The 20,315-nt window shown below is 39.7% G+C and overlaps 1 protein-coding gene across 9 annotated transcripts in view; it reads right to left on the bottom strand.

Annotated features, from left to right (window-relative positions):
• Positions 1-909: 909 nt before the first annotated feature.
• Positions 910-20,315, bottom strand: part of CPEB3 (cytoplasmic polyadenylation element binding protein 3) — a 177,899-nt gene continuing 158,493 nt past the window's right edge. For 7 of the 9 annotated variants that reach the window (XM_073794194.1, XM_019944054.3, XM_019944186.3 and 4 more), the window contains one exon: positions 910-4,705. In XM_073794194.1, the coding sequence (XP_073650295.1) occupies positions 4,478-4,705 (228 nt within the window). In that variant the 3' untranslated portion in view covers positions 910-4,477. The other 2 variants (XM_073794196.1, XM_073794195.1) reach the window with 2 other exon arrangements.

The raw sequence follows: 20,315 nt of genomic DNA, 5'->3' as shown, positions 1-20,315 counted from the left end.
CTAATCTATATATTATTTACAAAACTGAATACATAGAGCATACCCAAGAGCCAACTCTGGACACGTGTTTCTCTGAGTCATTGATAACCTTGCCTCCGTGGCAGGAGGCCTGGAAAAGGCCATCAAGGACTGGGAGAAACACACCATCTGTCTAGAGCGAGTCATTGGATGTTCTGTTTACGCAACACCAGTTTTGCAGTTGTATGATTTTTGTTTAATTTTAGGTGCCATGACAATGACACGCTGCCTTAACAGCACAGCTTCAAGGTGAGTTTGGGTGTTGGAAAAGAAGCAGGAGGGCAGACAGATCATGCTCGGAGTGGCCAGATGTGTTGCCACAATAAGGGACAAACAAGGGGCACCATACCAGGGAGCAGGCTGGGGGTGGAGTAAGACGAAGTCTGAGACTGTCCATTTACAGTGGTGACCTCGGAGCGTGCCGCCTTGCCAGGCCACCCGTGTGCTCGGGGAGGTCACTCGGGCGAGACACTGAGGTCCAAGTCTAACCTCCCAGAGGGCTGGTCCTCTCAGAGACCTCCTTTCACTCTCAGACGTCACCACTGTAAATGCAGGGCAAAGATTCGGCCTGGCGAAAGGTACCCACTCACATGTGGACAGCAGTCGGTGGCAGATTCACACACACACACACACACACACACACACACACACACACACACGACAGAATGAAGAGTTAGAGGGGAAAAGCAATAAAACACTCTGTCAACCCGGCCAGGTTCTCAACTTGGTGGTATCTCAGTAAGGGGTGACTTCATCATCAGGGCCACAGAGTTGGCTGCACCTGGTGTTGTATAAATCCACTGTGACATCCCTAGAGAACTGTACTGTGACATCCCTAGTCTTACACTAAACCACTGTAATAAAGGAAAAGGCTTGTCAAAATCTCACATGTTCTGCTCATTCTGTCATTTTATTACCCAATTATCCATTACATTTTCCAATCACTTTACATAACCAACCATTTTCATCGTTGTCACACTATTGTAAACCACATCAGCAAGTTAATACATAAAGCTTTGCATTTCAAAAAACTAGACACTTTAGTAACAATATTACAAAGGTTTTAGCTTCAAAAATAACTGAAAATGAAAAAAATAAACTTTTAAAGAATTAGCATCATAAAATTAATTTATTCCAAGTAAAAATACAAAATAATATTATGACATTGACCAGATATGAAAGTCCCTCCCAGAAACAACTCTATTAATGATTGAGAAAGCACTCCTTAAAGAAAATACGAAATAAAATGAAAAATATGTAAATATGTTTAATTTTTTTCTTAGCAAAAAATCTTTCTAAAAATAACAATGAAAATTTGTCTCAGTACAAAGGCTACATTACTATTGAAAAAATACCAGCATGAAGAAAAGGTACATATTTGACAGTAGAAAAATGATTTCAGTGAATCACAATGTCTAAAGTTTGCAATGAAAATAAATCTGCAATAAAGATTTATGCCTTTTTTCTTTTCTTTTTTTTTTCTATTTTTTATACAAACAGTACAAACAGTATTGCACATAACAACAAATAGTCGAGGTTAGGTTATAGCCTTCAAAAAATCGACTAGTTCAAGTGTCACATCAAGGAAAGGCCACAACAGGACCTGTGATACCCGGGGGCTTCCCATCAAGTTGCAGGTCAGAACACCTCTGTGTTTTAAAAAATAATTTTTTTTGAAGGACCCTCTCTTTTAATATAACATTAACAACTTGGGGGCACATTTATTTACAAAACAAAAGGGAACATGTTATAATTTAATAAACTAAAAAAGTTCTCTTTAAAAAAATACAAACAGAAGAACTCTTTCACAATCCTGGTCAGTCGTGCACAATCAACGCTTGATTATAAATATACAAATTAAGGGAAAGTAGTTTCCACCACCTATTCACAACTTTCAGCACCAAATGGAGTTTATTTTTTGAAACCTATTCTTTATGACAATGCTTTTTCACCTTCACTTCAGCTTTATGCTGTACAATATTCCAGCTTTTTTTTTTAAATCTCAGTATTATTTTAGTACATGAAAGAGGGGTGCTTCTTCAAAAAGTTTTGCTTCTTTCACATAATTAGGTAGATTTCTGTAGGTTAGATATGATCTTTAATATTATAGTTATAAAGCTCTAACTTCTTCATTTTCAAAAAACACAAATAAGCATGAAAAAAATAAAGTTACCCATCTGTTAAATCATTTTTCTTGCAGAATTAAATTAATATATATTTTTCTGAATAAACTTACTTAGAAAATATCATTTTCTTTCCTATATTTCAAAATTGAGGTATTGCAAAAGATCATGTCAGTCAGAAAGCATGCCTTTTTCCTTAAAAACAAACAAACAAAAAAATCTTCAGCCAACTTTTGAAAACTGTCTAGAATACAAAAAGTAGTAGTGCATAACAAAATCTCTTGTACAGATGAAAAAAACCACAAACATAGAAAAAAACAAACATAAAACCACAGCTGGGCTGGAAAAAAGCAGTTATTACCAAAAAGCCCAGAGGTAACCTCAAAGGGGGAGAATTCTAATAAGCATTTTTAACCCAGTAAAAAACTATTTTGTTTTTTCCTTTTTGAAAACAAACTATAGTTTGAGAGCTGTTAATTGCAACTAAACACTGGAGAAACAAAACAAAACAAAACCAAGCGATATTAACTTAAGACAGTACAAGGACATCACAGCACATAAAACACAGCGACTTAAATCTATTCTGCAGTGTCATATCCAGTCAGATTGTCCCCATAATTCCAAAACATAGGAAGAAGATTTAAAAAAAGATTTACATAGTCTCATAATCATTGTGTGTGTTTATATATTACTATCTGCAGCCCAAGAGTGAATGCTAAAAAAATGTCCATGGTAGTACTAGCAGGTCTGAATTCTATTCAAGCTTTACAGGATAAATCCAGGGAATTAAGTAGTTAATTTCTCACCCAGACAACCAACCCTGCCCAGGCCATCTTATTTTGTACAGACATTTCTTTAGCATCACGATCACGCAACTTTCTTAAAATGTGCCTAGTTTGTCAATTGACAACTTATCTCTATATACTGTATATATTCCTAGTGTTTGTAAGCTAAGATGAGCTCTTTGGTTTTCTGGACAAGGTCTGAAGCTATGTAAAATGGTGCAAGCACTAGGAGATTGTAACTAAGAGCTCATGTGTTAGTTAATAATATACCAGTTATGAACTGTCAAGTTCGTTAATGTCTGACACAGAGGCTTTAAACAGTTAAGTTTGATCACAGTTAGACATAATCACTTTACTATATAAAATAAATTGCACAATATATAACAGAGCACCGCAAAGTACTTCATCTACCATCCACAAATTTGCTTTAAGAATATCCTACACCTAGGTTTTATATTGGTTGTAATATAGGTCATTCTGTTATGGGCTGTTCCTAATTTCAGAAGCATTCCATTTATTGAGGCATGCCTTCCTCCAGTCAATTACCATTTCTTTGAATGAAAAAAATCTTTTTTTAAAAAAGTCAGTATTTTATAGCTTATATAGATTCTTAATTTGTGCATTGTGGGAAGGTTTTATACTAGACATCAGATATAAAATTTATTGCATGCAGCAACCTGATTAAGTAAACATGCAGTCAGAAATAGTGACCTTCCGTTGAAGCTTTCTCAAGTCTATTCTGATCTCCTTTCGGCAGCTGATTCTATCCCTAAATCACAAAAGTATGTTGTTGGGTTTTTTGTAATTGATACCTTAGCCTGAATAGAGTATTATGGTATTAATAATACCACTTTAATAGCAGCAAAAGCTATTGCAGCATAAATTTACATAACACTAAAAGATCTAACCAAAATCCTCAGCAAAACAAAAATTAAACATGAAGGAAAAATAAAGATTCAGCTTATGAGGTATCCTTACATGTCAAAATAGAGAGCAACTAAAGGCTTATTTTCATTAAGGGTTTTCCTTACTCTAAATGACCCCAGCTAATGATTGCTGAATTGTTGTGAAGTTTTTGCTACATCTGCCACCTACTCACGAGTATTACCTTTGGTAAGTCTTCTCCTAGGGGCGATTCTCTAAGTTTCTGAAAATAAGTGCATGCTCCAGTTCAAAAACGATCAAAACAATAACAATACAACAACAACAAACAAAAAAATCACAGACATCAACCTGATGGCCGCTGATGAGAATGGCAGTCTACGAGTGACAAATCAGGTGTAAGAAATTAAGGTACCAAGCAGACAAAGGTGTGAATCAAAGTGCAAATCAGTACCGTTATACACTCTGCAATTCTGCATTATACTGGACACTGAGTTCAGTAATATGACTGTAAATAATAATAATAATAATAATAAAAAGACCCATTTCTTCTTTAAAAATCGAGAACAAATGCACAGATTTCCAGAACACTGTAAGCCCTGAGGCAGTGCCCTCTCTTTTCCCTCCTTGTTATCTACTCCAGTACTTGTGGCTGGGTATACCCTGGGCTCAGCTCCAGCGGAACGGGACATGGCGAGGGCGGTCACCTCCCTCCTTCACCAGCGGTTTGTGGAACTCCCGCCCGGCGCGGGAATGTATGCTCGCCCAGCAGTATTCGCAGTAATACTGCAGACAGGTGACGTTGGCACAGAAGAATGGGGCAAACTTCCCACCACAGCGTGTGCCCTGGCACTCATCACACATCTGATCATCCAGCACATATGGCTTCACTTCCACCTGGACCCAAAGAGGAAAGACAGGAGAAAAGATTTTAGCAAAGTTTCCTCACATTTCTTCCTCTTAAGAGTTTATAATGGAGCTTAATATGTCCCAGTCAGACTCGGTGTTGAACTCAGCTGGTATCAGACAGTGGCTGAGAGTATGGGATCTGCTCCTTGACTTACTACTTACTAGTTGTGTGATGGCAGTAACCTCTCTCTGTGCTTCTGTTTGCTCTATATGTGGATCTGTAAAGTGGGTGTAACGGTGATACACGGACACACACACGTATCTGGATATCTATATGATGGGCATAGCAGGGTCTACCTCAAAGGGTGCTGGTGAGGATTAAGAGAGGCAGCACAGGTTAAAGCACATGAGCTGAATTCTGAAGGCTGGAAGCACCCGGCTATGCACGAACAGCATTTCAGGGAGAGGAACCAGCGAGGACAAAGCCCAAAAGTAGGCAAAGGCAGAGCACGTACTTGGGGAAGTTTGGCAGGAGCTGGGCCAAAGGGCAAGTCCCACTGAGGCTGGCAAGCCTAGCTGAAGGGTGACCGTGAGGCTCTGGGCTTCAATGTTTTAAGCACAAGGCTTTCAAAAGACTAACCTCCCAGTACTGTTCACAATGGATGGCAGGGAAAGGGGGACTAGGGGGATGTTAAGAAGCTACTCTAACAATTGAGGCTTTTTTATTTTTTAGATTTTATTGCCTTAATCTCCCTCCAAGACTGGAAGCTTCAATAGAGAACTTTTCATCACAGCCCTGCAGGCTATGTTAGAGGAAAACCAGAAGCAAGGAAGAACAAAAGTTACCACAGTTTTCCCCCATGTCCGCTTCCAAGAACCTCAGAAACAGACTATCATTAACGTTTTCATCCCAAATGTTAGAAATTAGCAGGAAGGTGGCAAGTCTCTGTGATCAGGCTCCTTCCCACGCTGACCTCTAGAGCTGTTCTGGGGAAGAGCAAGCACTGTGGCCGCTGGGGCTATGGAGATGGGGACCCACGTTTTTTTTGACATAAGCCAACTGCCTGACCAGTTTGGGCTGCCTCTGGATGCAGCCCGGAGGTTCCAGCAGGGCACGGGGGAGGGTACCGAGGGGCTGATGGGGGACAGCGTGGGGTGAGCAGGGACACAGGGAATGCCTGGGATTGGGCTCTGGCATTCCTGGACCTTCCCTTCTGAAGGCCCCTTCGCCGGCCTCCTCTGGAGTTCTGTCTCTGCTTGGAAGACCCACTGGAGATGACCTGTCCCAGCCCTTGCTTACCCAAGGGGGAAAATGTCTTTGCTCTGTGGCTCTAGTTCTTCCTCCTATTTTTCCCTCCTCGATCTAACAGGTTAGAGAGTGGGCTTCAAAAAAAAAAAATCCCACATTCATCTCTGCATCATAATTAAAACTGTAGTGGCTCTCGGGTCATCTGCCTAGGTTCAAATCCCATCCACATTACTAGCTGTACAACCTTAGGCAAATTTCTCAGGTACTCTGAGCCTCTGTTTCCTCATCTGTACACTGGGGGAAAAGAACAGTTCGTACTTTATAGGGTTCCTATGAGGAGCAAATGAGTTAAATCACATAAAGCACACAGAACAGTGCCTGGCACATCAGATGCCCTCATTAAGTGTAGTTATCACTCCCCCTGCTTCCTCTCTAGTCCAGGCCACCACAACGTGCATCCACACCTGGCCAATACTGATGGCCTCTGCACTGGCCACCAAGCTCCAGGCCTTCCCTGGGTCAATTCTCCTATGTCCAGGTAGATGTTTCAATCAACTGCCTTCTCAATGTTTCTTGCCTGGTCAAAAGCCCTTCAGGCTCTCCCCTACCTTCAGGAGTAAGCCCAGCTGCCTCAGTATAACGGGGTACTTACTCCCTGTCCCCTGCGACTCAAATGTAAGCCAGAGCCTTCAGGATTTGCCCCAATCTCCCTCCCATCTAGTCCCCAACTCAAACGCGACCTGGTCTCTAACTTACCCGCACTTTCTTCCCACCCTACATACTCAGGCAACCCAACAATTTCCTGTACCCGGTAAGGCCCCGTCTTTCTTTTCTCTTTCCTTCTTAGCATAAAATTAACAATCTTAAAGTGAACAATTCAGTGGCGTTGAATATATTCACAATGTTGTACAACCACTACCTCTATTTAGTTCCAAAACATTTTCTTCACCCCAAAAGGAAACCCTGTAGCCACTAAGCAGTTTTCCCTACCTTCTCTCCCTCCCCAGCCCTGGCAACAACGTATCTGCTTTCTGCCTCTATGGATCTACCTATTCTGGATATTTTACATAAATGTAGTCACCTAATTGTGACCTTTTGTGTCTGGCTTCTTTCACTTATCATAATGTTTTGGGGTTCATCCATGTCGCATATGGCAATATTTGATTCCTTTGTATGACTGAATAGTATTCCACTGTTTGTGTATGTATATGCATGTATATATATGGTATTTTGTTTATGTATTCATTCATTAATGGACATTTGGGTTATTTCTACCTTTTGGCCATTGTGAATGGTGCAGCTATGAACATGTATGTACATATGTTTGTTTGAATATTTGTTTTCAATTCTTCTCACTACATACCTAGGAGTAGACTTGCTGGGATGACAATTCTATAATTAACTTTCTGAGGAACTGCCAAATTGTTTTCCACAGCGGCTGTACCATTTTGCATTCCCACCAGCAATGTAAAAAGGTTTCAATTTTTCCATATACTCACCAACACTTGTTCTCCATTTCTGTGATTATAGTCATCCCAATAGGTATGAAGAGATGTCTCATTGTGGTTCTGATTTGCAATTCCCTACTGACAACATTGAGCATCTTTTCATATACTTGTTGGCATTTGTATACCTTCTTTGGAGAAAGGTCTATTCAAGCCCTTTGCCCATTTTAAAAATTGGATTGTTTTCTGTTGTTGAGTTGTAGACTTCTTTATGTATGCTAGATACTAGACTTTTATCAGATATATGATTTGCAAATATTTTCTCTTATTTTGTAGGTTGTGTTTCACTTTCTTGAAAATGTTCTTTGATGCACAAAAGTTTTTAATTTTGAGCAAGTCCAATTTATCTATTTTTTTCTTTTGCCGTTCTTCCTTTTGATGTTATAGCTAAGAATCCACTGCCAAATTCAAGGTCAAGAAGATTCACTCCCTGGACTTCCCTGGTGGTGCAGTGGTTAAGAATCCGCCTGCTAATGCAGGGGACACGGGTTCAAGTCCTGGTCCGGGAAGATCCCACATGCCGCGGAACAACTAAGCCCATGCGCCACAACTACTGAGCCTACGCGCCACAACTACTGAGCCCGCATGCCACAACTACTGAAGCCCACGTGCTCTAGGACTTATGCTCCACAACAAGAGAAGCCACCGCAATGAGAAGCACACACACCACAACGAAGAGTAGCCCCCGCTAGCCACAACTAGAGAAAGCCCACGTGCAGCAATGAAGACCCAACACAGCCAAAAATAAATAAATAAAATAAATAAATTTATTTAAAAAAAAAAAGAAAAAGACTTGCCCCTATGTTTTCTTCTAAGAATTTTATGGTTTTAACTCCTATAGTTAGGTTAACTGATTTCAAGTTAATTTTGTATATAGTGTGAAACAGGGGTCCAACTTCATTCTTTAGCATGTGGATATCCAGTTGCCCCAGGACCATTTGTTGAAGAGACTATTCTTTACCCATTGAATGGTCTCACCAACCTTGTCGAAAATTAACTATAGGCCCAGCCTTTCAGTCCCACGGGGAACTATTCCTTTCTCCTTTGAACTTAATACTCCACTTTGCTCCTCTGGCATTTCCTATCTATAGTTCTGCCTTGGTCAGCATCTCTCCTTATCTTCAAGCAACTTGAGGACAGAATAGATCTGGGGAAGAATGTGATCTGCAGAGATTGTGGGCTCCTGGGAGGAGGGAGCTGTAGGCTCATGCAAGTGTATATAACCTGGCCTGAACTCCCTGTACTTGAAGGCCAAGAAGGAGCGAAGTGGTGGACTAAGTCTCCTCTGCCCTGAGGTGGGAGGACTACTGGTAGAGGCAGGGTTTGTGGGGAACTAGGAGCAGCCAGCTTTTCCACCTTCGGTCCATGAGCTGAGGACTGCTTTGCTTCTACCACCAGGTAGATGCCTATACTCAGGGTGCTCCAGCAACCAGATCTGAGTCCCAAAAAGCTCAGAAAAGGGGATCCAGCAGTGAGAGAGAGGACTGGTCTTTTACATACAGCAAAAGAAAGCTGCCAGAGGAGAAAGACAATAGCCCTTTGTAATATATACACATGTGAAAAGAGTACTTAAGGATATTCAAGGCTAGCACAAAGGGCACTTTCCAGTAATATATATATATATTTTTTTTTTTTTAATGTCACTTTTGTTTAGGTGTAAAAGTGGCATTGTGTTTATGTGGGGGATTTTGTCCCTCAGTTTTTTTTGAGAACTTAAATTAATTTTTTAAATTGAGGTTAAAGTCATAAAGAATTAACCATTTTAAAGTGAACAGGGACTTCCCTGGTGGCGCAGTGGTTAAGAATCTGCCTGCCAATGCAGGGGACGTGGGTTCGATCCCTTGTCTGGGAACATCTCACATGCCGTGGAGCAACTAAGCCCACGAGCCACAACTACTGAGCCCACGTGCCACAACTACTGAAGCCCACATACCTAGAGCCGGTGCTCCACAACAAGAGAAGCCACCACAATGAGAAGCCCGCGGCCAGCAACAAAGACCCAATGCAGACAAAAATAAATAAATTTATTAAAAATAAATAAATACATTTTTAAAAGGGGAAGGGATTGAAAAGGAGCAGGATGGTGTGGGGCCCTCCTGGATACAACCCCCACCTTGGGTCCCCCATTTCTTGTTTGTAGAAAAAGGCTTTAGTTTCCTGGGCTTTTCCTAAGTTCCAAAGAGCAGACTCAAGCAGTTACTAATTAGGGGAGTGAAGAAATGCAGAAACAAAGGAAAAATAGTCAAGAAACAACAGTTCAGTGATAAAACACAGTCCTAGTTCCTCCTCAAGGGAAATACATAACAATCTGACACATATCTTTGAGTTGTTCTGCAGGAACTAAGACCCTCACCCAGGTGGAGGACGGTGACTACATGCTGACCATAAGCATACAGACCCCTGACTGGTTGGAATCAGAAGGTTGATGGTTAAGATTCCTGAAACACCACCCTGTTACCTCACCACCAACCAAACAGAAGAAAGTCATGCCCCCTGCAACCCTCACCTCAAATGTCGCCTTTCAAAGCCCTTCTGTGAAGCTATCAGGGAGTTTGGGTCTTTTGAGCATTAGACTGTGAAGGACACTGGTAGTTAGGTGGTCCTTATGCTAAAGAAGGGTGATTATTTTGGCTCAAATGGATTCATTCATTTGATGGATATTTATGGAGTGCCTATTCCTTGTATGCCACTGTATTAAAAACTGAAATACAATGGAGAACAAGACATAGTTCTTCCCTAAAATAATTTATGGTCTATTTGAGAGTTTCTTAAAGGCATTCCCCACCATTTGTAGTTTTTGCCATATCCTAATGCCATCTGTACTATTACTTGATGTTTTACCTAACTATCCAGATTAATTCTATTTTTCCCAATACACATATACATAATTATTAAAAAAAAAAGAGAAAAAGAATAGATATATGTGTATGTATAACTGAATCACTTTGCTGTACACCTGAAACTAACACTGTAAATCAACTATACCCCCAAATAAAATAAAAATAAAATTAAAATAAAATAACATAAAATAAAAAGAGGCTTCTCTGTTAACCACCTAAAACACCTGGAGTATCATTAAGCTACAGGACTTTGGAGACACCAACCTACTGGGATCCCATTAGTGATCTACATGACCATTAAAGTTCAAATGCTAGAGCCCTTCACAGAGCCAATCAAATCACCAAGCTGACCTTCTGGTTCAAAGAGATTTACAGGACCAGGAGATGAGAACTTCCTACAGAGAGAAACGCTTGAATTCATACTACACACCTAATGGTGACCATAGGTGAATGGATGGAGGTGATCATACCCAAGGATGCTGAGAACATGTGTAACTTATTGATGAGGGATAACTATTAAAGATAAGGAAGACTGATGGGGAATGCTGGATAAGTGGCTATAAAAAGAGGGAAAAGGGAATAATATAGGTAGAATGATATAGGCGAAGAAAAAACAATACTTTAATAAACTAATCTCAATGTTGACATTGTTGTGTTTCTAACAAGCTAGGGAAAATATTTTGCTTGGCAGTCATTTTGATATTGGTCAACATAATGACCTCCTAAAGTAAACAAAGCAATGACTAACAGCTCTTGGTGGCACAGAGGTGATACCTAGGGAGACCATAAACTATTCACAGGTCCAGAGTTCTCTCTCCTTGGACCCGAAAGGTTGTAGAAATGAGAAAGGAGGCATTAGCCAAGGTCAGGCTCAGCTTGAATTATGTGCTAAAGGTCATTATTAAGAACAGCTGGTCCCTGCTGCAGTCTGCCCTTTGGTGACAGGAAAAAAAACAAATTAAGTCTGTCAGATACCCAGCCGTCCCAAGGCATGTTTACAGGTGGCTGGAAGATGAGTAGCAGCAATGATTTCAGATAATGGAGTCAGAGTGGACAAACTGGAGAAAGAGGCCAAGTGAAGAGGTATAATTTAACAGGGATAACTGTCTGGAAAGGCCTGCCCAGGAGTCAGGTAGGCCATTTCTTATCATCTGGAGCAACATGCTTCCTGGAAAGACCAATCTGTTTGGTGTACTCAAAGCTTTAAACATAACGTATTCCTAATCTTCTTGGCATGTGTCACAGAGTACATCTATCCAGGCCTAAAATCCACAGTAACCTCATTACCATTCCCACTAAACACGGTGTCTTTACAGTTGCTAAAGCAAGTCCTCCACCGGCAGGCAATACTAAGAATGTTTAAACATAAATTTTTAGTTTTTCAACTATGAGCTGGAATCCTGCTGTTTAGAAAGCAGATGACAGATGCCTAGGAAATTAAAGCAGCAACGTGAAAATAGCTTTTCCTTAGCAACAAAGTTATCCACAACCTTCCAGTTATAGCAAATTCGCAGTTATTAATTTTAGAAGAAATCTGGGGTAGATTAAAATAAACACAGCGAAAATGGTTGAATTTTATTTTCTTTTTACCTTTCAAAGGATGGGATTGACCATTTTTCATATTTTCAAGTGCTAGGGGAAGAAAGGTTTTAAAATCACCCTTATGCCTTTCCCACAAGGAAACGTACTTATGTGTGCTAATGTTGACACCTTTGCTATATGTCTATAGAACAAAGAGAGATCTGTGAGTGCTCTGTTTGGTCTTAAGATTACTTTTTCATGAAACGAAGAAGGTCCAGCTGACAGAATCCTGCATGCTCCATACATTCACTCTCTAATCTCATTTCCTTCCATGCTGCTTGGGAGTGGGGCTGGAGGTGAGGGTATAAATCAGCCCCAAATCAATTTCTAGTAGTAGAAGAGTATATCATATAGAGAACAATGGGTAAGAAAGTCATTTAAAATCTATAAAATGCATGACTGCCATGGCATCATCACTCCCCAACCCCCCAGGATGCAGACGTGCAGAGCCCTCTGGCTCTATCCATTTAACTGGCTACATCATAACCTTGCAGGCCACAGCTTCCTCTACTATATTAGAGGTTTGGACCAGCTCTTCCAAGTAAAAATAAGCACTCACCAAGAAATTGCTAACTGACTGACACCCCTGCCTTCTGGGGTCAAAGAACTTGTATATCCTACTGAGATAACTACTTTAAAAAACTGTGGTTGTCTTCTTCCCATTAATAATCTCATAACCAGCATCTAAACTCAAATATGAGAAGGAAAGAAGAACACTTAATCACCCTAAAGAGTTTTCATATTAAAAATTATCACAATTCCACAGGAGAAGACATAAAAAGAGAGCAAAAGACAGAAGAGATGAGGGGTCAAGACCAGGAAGGAGAGACAAGACAAAAAGGTCCCATGCCATTCAGAGAAGAGGAATATTTTTCTCTCTTTCTTAAGATGACCCAAACTCTATTTTAAAAGCTATTTCTAGTCAAAGACTCTGAGACTCCCAGGGCTTCAAAATAAGCCCATGTGGTATTCAGAAAATATCTGAACTCACTTCTGGGTGTTGCTTCCTCTCGAAGGGTCAAACCAAACGTAGCTATAGCTACAGCTGGGAAACTTTCAAGCCAGCTCAAGGCCAGGGCCAGTAACAGAAGCAAGTTAAAGGCTGGGTTGTCGGAGTCCCAGACTAAGGCTAGGAGCAGAAATAGTCTGGGAACAGGTCGTCAGAACCCTCACTTCTTTTGCTATTGAGTCATCTCATATATTCTAGCTGTGGCCAGGGACAAAGAGTAGTATTATCAGCACTTCTGTTAGTATGGTTACTAGTTCATATTAATCTTCATGTAGGCTAAAAATATAAAGCCTTTGATAATCTTCAGCTAAAATTCGGGCCCAGCATGTTTTAGTGAAGAGAGAAAAAAAGATTAAATGTGTGAAGTACTTGAAGTGCCTGCAAAGAAAGGTGCAGTGGATAACATCTCACTAAATAAAAAATGGGTTATTCTAAAAAGTGCTATTCACAGCGAATACGATGTGCTATGGCTTAACTGTCACAATGTTCCTTAAATAAAAGTATCAGAAAGCTCCAAATTAGCTAACAGAGTCCGACTCTCAGGTCTTCTACACTAAGCTAAAATAGAGTCAAGAGAACATTATTTCCCAATGGTATATTGATTTCAAAACTATTTTCCCTTCTTATATAGAGACTGATGTTAGAAAGATACAATAGATAATCTCAAGAAATCAAGAGCTGAAGGACTACAAATACTAAAGAGAATAGCAATGCCCTTCCCAGGATTCTGAATATGCAGCTACCCCACCCCAACCCTTTGTAGATAGAAGACTCATGTCCAACAATTCCATTTCTGGGTAGTCAAAAGAACTGAAAGCAGGATCTTGAAGAGATATTTGCACTATTATGCTCACTGCAGCACTATTCACAATAAGCAAGGTGTGGGAGCAACTTAAATGCCCACTGACAGATGAATGGACAAAGAAAATGTAGTATATACATAAAACAGTATATTATCCAGAAGTAATAAGGAAGGAAATCCTGTCACATGTGACAACATGGATGAACTTTAAGGACATTATGCTAAATGAAATAAGCCATTCACAAGAGGACAATCACCACATGATTCCATATGAGGAATCTAAAGTAGTCAAACTCATAGAAAGCAGAAAGTAGAATGGTGATTGCCAGGGGTTGGGGGCAGGCGGAAGTGGGCAGTTGCTGTTCAAAGGGTATAAAGTTTCGATTACGCAAGATGAAAAAGTTCCAGCGACCTGCAGTATAACATTGGACTTACGGTTAACAATACTGTACTGTACACTTAATTTGTTAAAAGGGTAGATCTCATGTGTTTTTTTCACCACAATAAGAAAACAACAAAAAAAAGAGAGAGACTATATGGTGGGCGGGACAAACTTGGAAAAAGGACCGAGGAAGGGAAAAACAATCAACTGCTTACGAAACTTTTGATTTTGAGCATGAAAGAAGAAAAGAAGCTGAAAACACTAATTACTCAACTGGGTTCCCTGGAACACTATTCCCAAGAGATGGTACACTTTAGAAGAGTTCCATGACCAAAAAATTTGTGAAAAATTGCATATTGTTTCCTTCTTGGATGTTCACAATGAGATTAGTATATAAAAGCTTCTAAGAAGTCCTAGAATAAACTAGCCTATTTAACTTTCTTCAAGAAAGCATTTCTAAACTCATTTGACTCAGAAAAATATTTTCTTTTATAAAATAAATATTAAAATCCCAAGGGATTCATGTTTCATGGAGAACAATGTAGGAAATGATGATTTGGGGAACTAATTTTAGGGACAGATTCCTGGGCAGGGCAGACCTGCCTACTGAGAGTTCCTCCTCCTGTTTCACAAACCCAAATAACCAACCAACATTACCCCTATCTTGCCTGAAATATTTAACTCCTTTTATAATGTGAAATTCCAATTAGACTGTCTAATAATCATCTTCCAGAAGAGCTCAAATATTAGTCATTTATGATTTCATGTAAATTAATGTGTTGTCAGGGTCACTGTGTATTGACAGAGTACTTTATAGTTTTCAAAACCACTTTAACACACATACACACATCCTTTCTTCAAGCTACACAATTAGTAGGTATAGTTAAGACTAAACCCAAGATTGGCTGATTCTAGTCTAATATCCTTTCTACTAGAACAATAGGTGTGCTAAACAATAGCTGTGGGAGGGATCCCTGAGACTTTTATAAAGAAATAGTTCACATAAATCAAATCATATGGTTTTTTTTAGATTAGGGGGGACTCAACCGATTCTACCCTTACAAATTTTCTCAGGACCATGGAGAGTAGACAAAAGAGCAGAAAAATGGCCATGTTTTAAAAAGATTACCCATTTTCTAATGATCTCATTTTTCACACTACAAAAATCTTTCATATGTAAGTGACCTAGACGAGTTATAAAGAAAACTGGATTTAGCAGAGCTTTCACATCTTAAGTGTTCGCTTGGCATCACTTCTAAAAATACCATTAAAACAGACAGAATGAGTACAGGTGCCCTCTTTTGCCCTTATTGTACTTAAATACTTTAAACTGTTCCAGTTTTTCACAGAAACACTGTTCAAAAGAATATAAGTAAAATTTAATCCTAACCTTTTACTCAATTTCAGGTTCAAAATCGTTTCATTATCAGAGAAGGTAATGGTAAAAACACCTCTTTCTAGACTAAAGAGAGAAACACCTTCAATCCTTTAAATAGAAATGCATCCAGGTGTTTACACCTTTAAAGGAAACTGAGTCTCTACATACATGTCTTGACTAACATCCAACTTGCATGTTGACAGATGGGCACTTATGTTAAATTTTCTTTTTATTTTTTTTAGTGTCAACTTCAACTATTTCATTATCCTTATATTAAAGATTCTGAGTGAAACTGAGTAGGCACTTTAAAAGACAAAAAAAAAAAAAGAGAGCGAATCAACTATTAGTCTTGGACATATGGTTAGGAACCAACAGCACAGTTTAAATAGGCCAAGTTCAGCAATGATACAAATCAACATCTGTACAGCCTAATAACTTTCCAGAGCACTTCTTCACCTTCATTGTTTATCTGTGTAATAAACCTTAAGATTGTTAGGCTAGTGTTCTTATTACTCTGGGACAATAAAATCAAGCCTCAAAAGGTTAAGTAACTTGCCCAAGGTCACATCATGGCTGGGAGAAGAGCTAGGAGTATAAACTCAGATCTCTCAGTTCCTAAGCCAGGACACTTTTTTTTTTTTTTTTACTACAGCCATGGTTCTGTGGGTGATGATGGCAGGAGTGGGTGTGGGACCCTTAGATACATAAACACCCCCCCCGCATTAGTGTTCTAGGGAGCCTCTGTTACCCATGAGAGTGTATGCCAAGGCAGAAGAAATGCTGAGAACCCTGTGCTGGGTATCATACAACTTCGATATTGTCATCATAGGGATGAATAACCAGTTGACCAGTAACTGTTGAACATTAGCCATAAAATATGCATAAATGTAAGCCTTAAAGGATTTATTTCAAGATGTTAATAACTTTTCTTTTGAAGTAAAAACTGAGGCATGAATTGTATTTGTCTCATTTATAATAATGTTCAATAACAAGGGTCATTATGACAGCAAAAATGCCAGTTTCACTAAACGTTATAATCCAGTGGACTTGCATTGGCTCACACTGACTTAAAAAAGGGTTTACATGAAGACAAAATAAAAATTAAAATCAAATGCAGAACAATTGCAAAACAAAATTTCAAATTCATTTTGTTAATATTCAAAATGACCTATAGACATACTGACAAATTCTGATATCAAACTCCAGATGTGCCCTGCTCTGTGCAGTATATGTTCACCTGAAAAGTTACATGAAATATGGAAACATGTATAAAACTAACTAAAGGACCTATAATACAACTCAGGGGTTCCTACGCAGGTCCGTGGAAAAATGACTTCATAGAAAAAGTGGGTTTAAAGAAACATTAGACCCTGGATGAGCAGCAGTGTTCGGGAAGGGAGTTCCATAAGCAGAGGCAGCTCTCATGTCAATTACAGGTGTCTTGAGAGTCTCCAAGCCTCTCCTAGATTCTTCTCTGTTGCAAATAAAGGGGGTTGGATGAGGTCATGCCCAAGTTAAAGTCTAGCTTTAATGTACTATAAGTGTCAAAGAATACTTTTTGATATGATAAACAGCAAAACCTAAACTTCTTTATTACTCAAGTGCGTGCTTAACTAAGTAAAAAAAGAAAGCTGTGCAGAGTGCCCTCTGGTGGACAGTTGGACATGCCAAAGGGCTTCCCATCTGGAAGCTCTCAATCAGCATTCATTCAACAACTCATTCATTCATTCAAATATAATTAAATAATGTGTGTCCACTGTGTGTCAATTATTCAGTATACAGTAGCTAACACGAGAGACACACAGTCATTGACTGCCCTCATCGACTGCAGTCTAGAAGCATAGGTGGACATTAAAGCATTGCTTCCTTACAGAGGTATTTAATGCCACAAAGGAATAATAGATGGTATTATGACAATGATCTATGGGGAAGATGTAAGATCCACTGAAGAAAGGATTCCTAAAATTTTCACAATTAAGCTGAGACCTGAAGGAAAAGTGAGCTTTAGGCAGGCAGAGGAAACAGTATCCATAATCACCCTGTAAAATAGAGAAAAAGGCCAGTTGTGATTGGCTCAAGAGGAGGAAATGGGAGCTGAGGCAGAGGTAGTAATGTAGTACACGAAGGGTCATGTAGGCAGTGTTAATTAAGGACTTTGACCTTTAACCAAAGAGCAGTAGAACATAATCAAAAGGTTTAAAGGAGGGAAAGATGTGATTCAAATCATGATTTTAAAAGATCGCTTTAGTTTTTTAATGTAAAGAATGAATTGGAGTTGGGCAAAAGTTGAAATTGGAGTTGCTTCTAGTCCTTGCTCTCCCATATACCGTCCTAGTTTATTCTACACACTTACTGAGTGTCAGCCAAGTGCCAAGCACTCCCATCCAGACCTCTGGGCACAGGTGGCAGTCAAGATCATGGCAGCTGCGTAAGGAACTACCATTAGAAGCCTCTTCCACCTCTGCGAGTCCTCCCATTGCTACGCATACTATGGCGAAAAGCTTGTTGATGCGTAGATTTATCAGCCCACTCCAACAAGTCACATATTCTCGGGGGAGCCTAATTACTGCCATAGCAGGGGGCAGAAAGTTGCCCCAACAGCCTGGGCTGCCTTGTTCCTGTGACTTCAAAGAGCACAAGTTAATAAGTAGGATCCCCTCCCTCTAATGAGCTGAGTAAAATCATACAGGATAAATGCACTATCCCCCAGCTCCCTGTGTCCTCACTAGGGTCATTATTCAATTGATCCTTTGATTGCAGACTTGAAGGATGCACATTCAAATACTTTTTCCTGTGTTCTAAAATTGACTGTGGTGATGATTGTACAACTATGTAAATATATTAAAAACTGAATTGAATACTTTAAATTGTTGATTTGTAGGGTATATGAATTATATCTCAATAAAGTTGTTACCAAAACAAAAATTTTTTAAATCACCTCTTCTTTAAAGATGATGACACGGATGAGTGAGATGACAGCAGAGATAAAAGTGCCAAAGCCATACGTGCAGCTGTTTCTGTAACTGTTGCATATCGGCATATTTTATATTCATAGGCGAGCCAGAAGTCTCTACGATGATGAGAAGAAATCAAGTCTATAAAGGTTGTATTTTCCCCATAAATCACTCCATCTAAAAGCTTAGCCAAAGAGCAGCAACAACAACAACGACGACGAAACATAAACATATAAACTCTCAAAAGAGATGTCTTTTTTCAAAAACGGTGGTTGGATATAAAAGAGGTTAATGAAATATACCAATCGGATCCTTCTTCATTTACCTCCCACAGTTTACCTAGGAAAGGTGCAGCCTGAGAACATACATACACCTTAAACAGTGCTAGAACTTCCATGATTCCAGACATTGCTGCTCTGCAGGAGGCCCTCTCCCACTCTCCGTATGGGGCAAACAGTGAAAGAGGAAAGGGCTGCAAACACGAAGCAAGTGGCCTGTAAAATGCCATCTATACTTGTTTTTGTTTTTTAAATCTGCTGATTCCACTGAATCTGCATTTATAATGATACAGAAAGCAAAAGAGATTCCTTTGACCAGGAGGATAATAAAGGTTGAAGCTATTCAAAATAGTCAAGGCCTCGGTTTAAAAGCAACTTTAGGCTAACATTAGAATGAAGGAGAAAAAGACTATAGCATCTTGGAATTTGCAATAGCAAGGAAAAGGGATTGTGGGCACAGGTAGACACCTGCCACTGACTTTCAAAGCTTCAAAACCTTAGCTATGAGATTATTGCTAAAAACCTGGAAGGGTTATTCAGGAAAGAAGGGTGTGCCCGACAACAGAAATTCTCCATGGTCAATCAAGAACAGAGCCCCTGAGAAAGAAAAAGGGCATTACCTAAGGAAATACTAATATGCTTACATATAATGGGAGCTCTCTGGAAAGCTCAAAATTAAGCTTTAGAAGAAAGACACATAAATATAAAAGTAGAATCAACCTAAAAAAGCATCTACAGCAAACGGTGCAGTTAACAGAGGCTCAGAATGCCAGAGACAACAAAATAAGGTATTGCTGGCCATGTTCAAAGCAAGAAGAAAACAAGAGGATAGAGTAACAGTTTGGGAGAGAGGAGTGTAATATTCACAGAAGACTGGTGAAAAAGGAGCCCCACTCAAGATGGAAGCTGACTTCCTTCTCTTATAATAAAGAAAATGGTCTGCACCTTGGTCAGGGCAAACAAAGAGCATGAAGATGGAGCTGGGAGACAGGGAGAGAAAGGAATCCATCACTTTCAATGATTTCCAGTTCTCCCACTTACATGACTCTCATCCTAGGGCACTGAAGGAACTGATAGGTCCCTTTTGACACCATGTGGATGGAGATGGCATTCTTTTGTCCACAACAGTCCCACTCTACATGTGTCCAGTGAGTCACACTGTATATATTACTTTCTTGCTCAGTATCTCTTCTGGGCTTCTCAACAATCTAGTCGGATACACAAAGCTATTACTACTGCCCTCATTATACACTGAAACTCAGAATTTAAAAGTGACCTGCTCAAAATCACACAGCCCACCAGGAACAGGACCAGATCTAAACCTGGTCATCTGACTTTAGCCAGTGCCCTTTTCACTAACCAGTGTATCTTTTCACTGCATCTTCAGCAGAGCAACTGATAAAGTTCAAGCTACGTAATATTAACAACAGTGTAAGTAAACTTCCAGCAAGATGAATACTATTAACCAGCAAGTGCCAGTTAAGCATCTATTAACTGCCATATGACTCTGGCTGTTCAATCTTCAAATCTCATTTAATCTTCACACCACCCCCAGGAGGGAGTTGCAGATGAGGACCCAAGGCTCCCGGCACTGAGTAACTTGCTTGAGTCACCAGTGACTGGTGCAGCAAAGGTTTAACTGTAGTGGAATCTGTTCTAGCTTCAAACCCCATACTCCTT

The sequence above is a fragment of the Tursiops truncatus genome, chromosome 16 (assembly GCF_011762595.2).
Source record: "Tursiops truncatus isolate mTurTru1 chromosome 16, mTurTru1.mat.Y, whole genome shotgun sequence".
NCBI lineage: Eukaryota > Metazoa > Chordata > Mammalia > Artiodactyla > Delphinidae > Tursiops > Tursiops truncatus.
The sequence above is the reverse complement of the archived record's forward strand: the minus strand, read 5'-3'. Positions and strand labels throughout refer to the sequence as shown.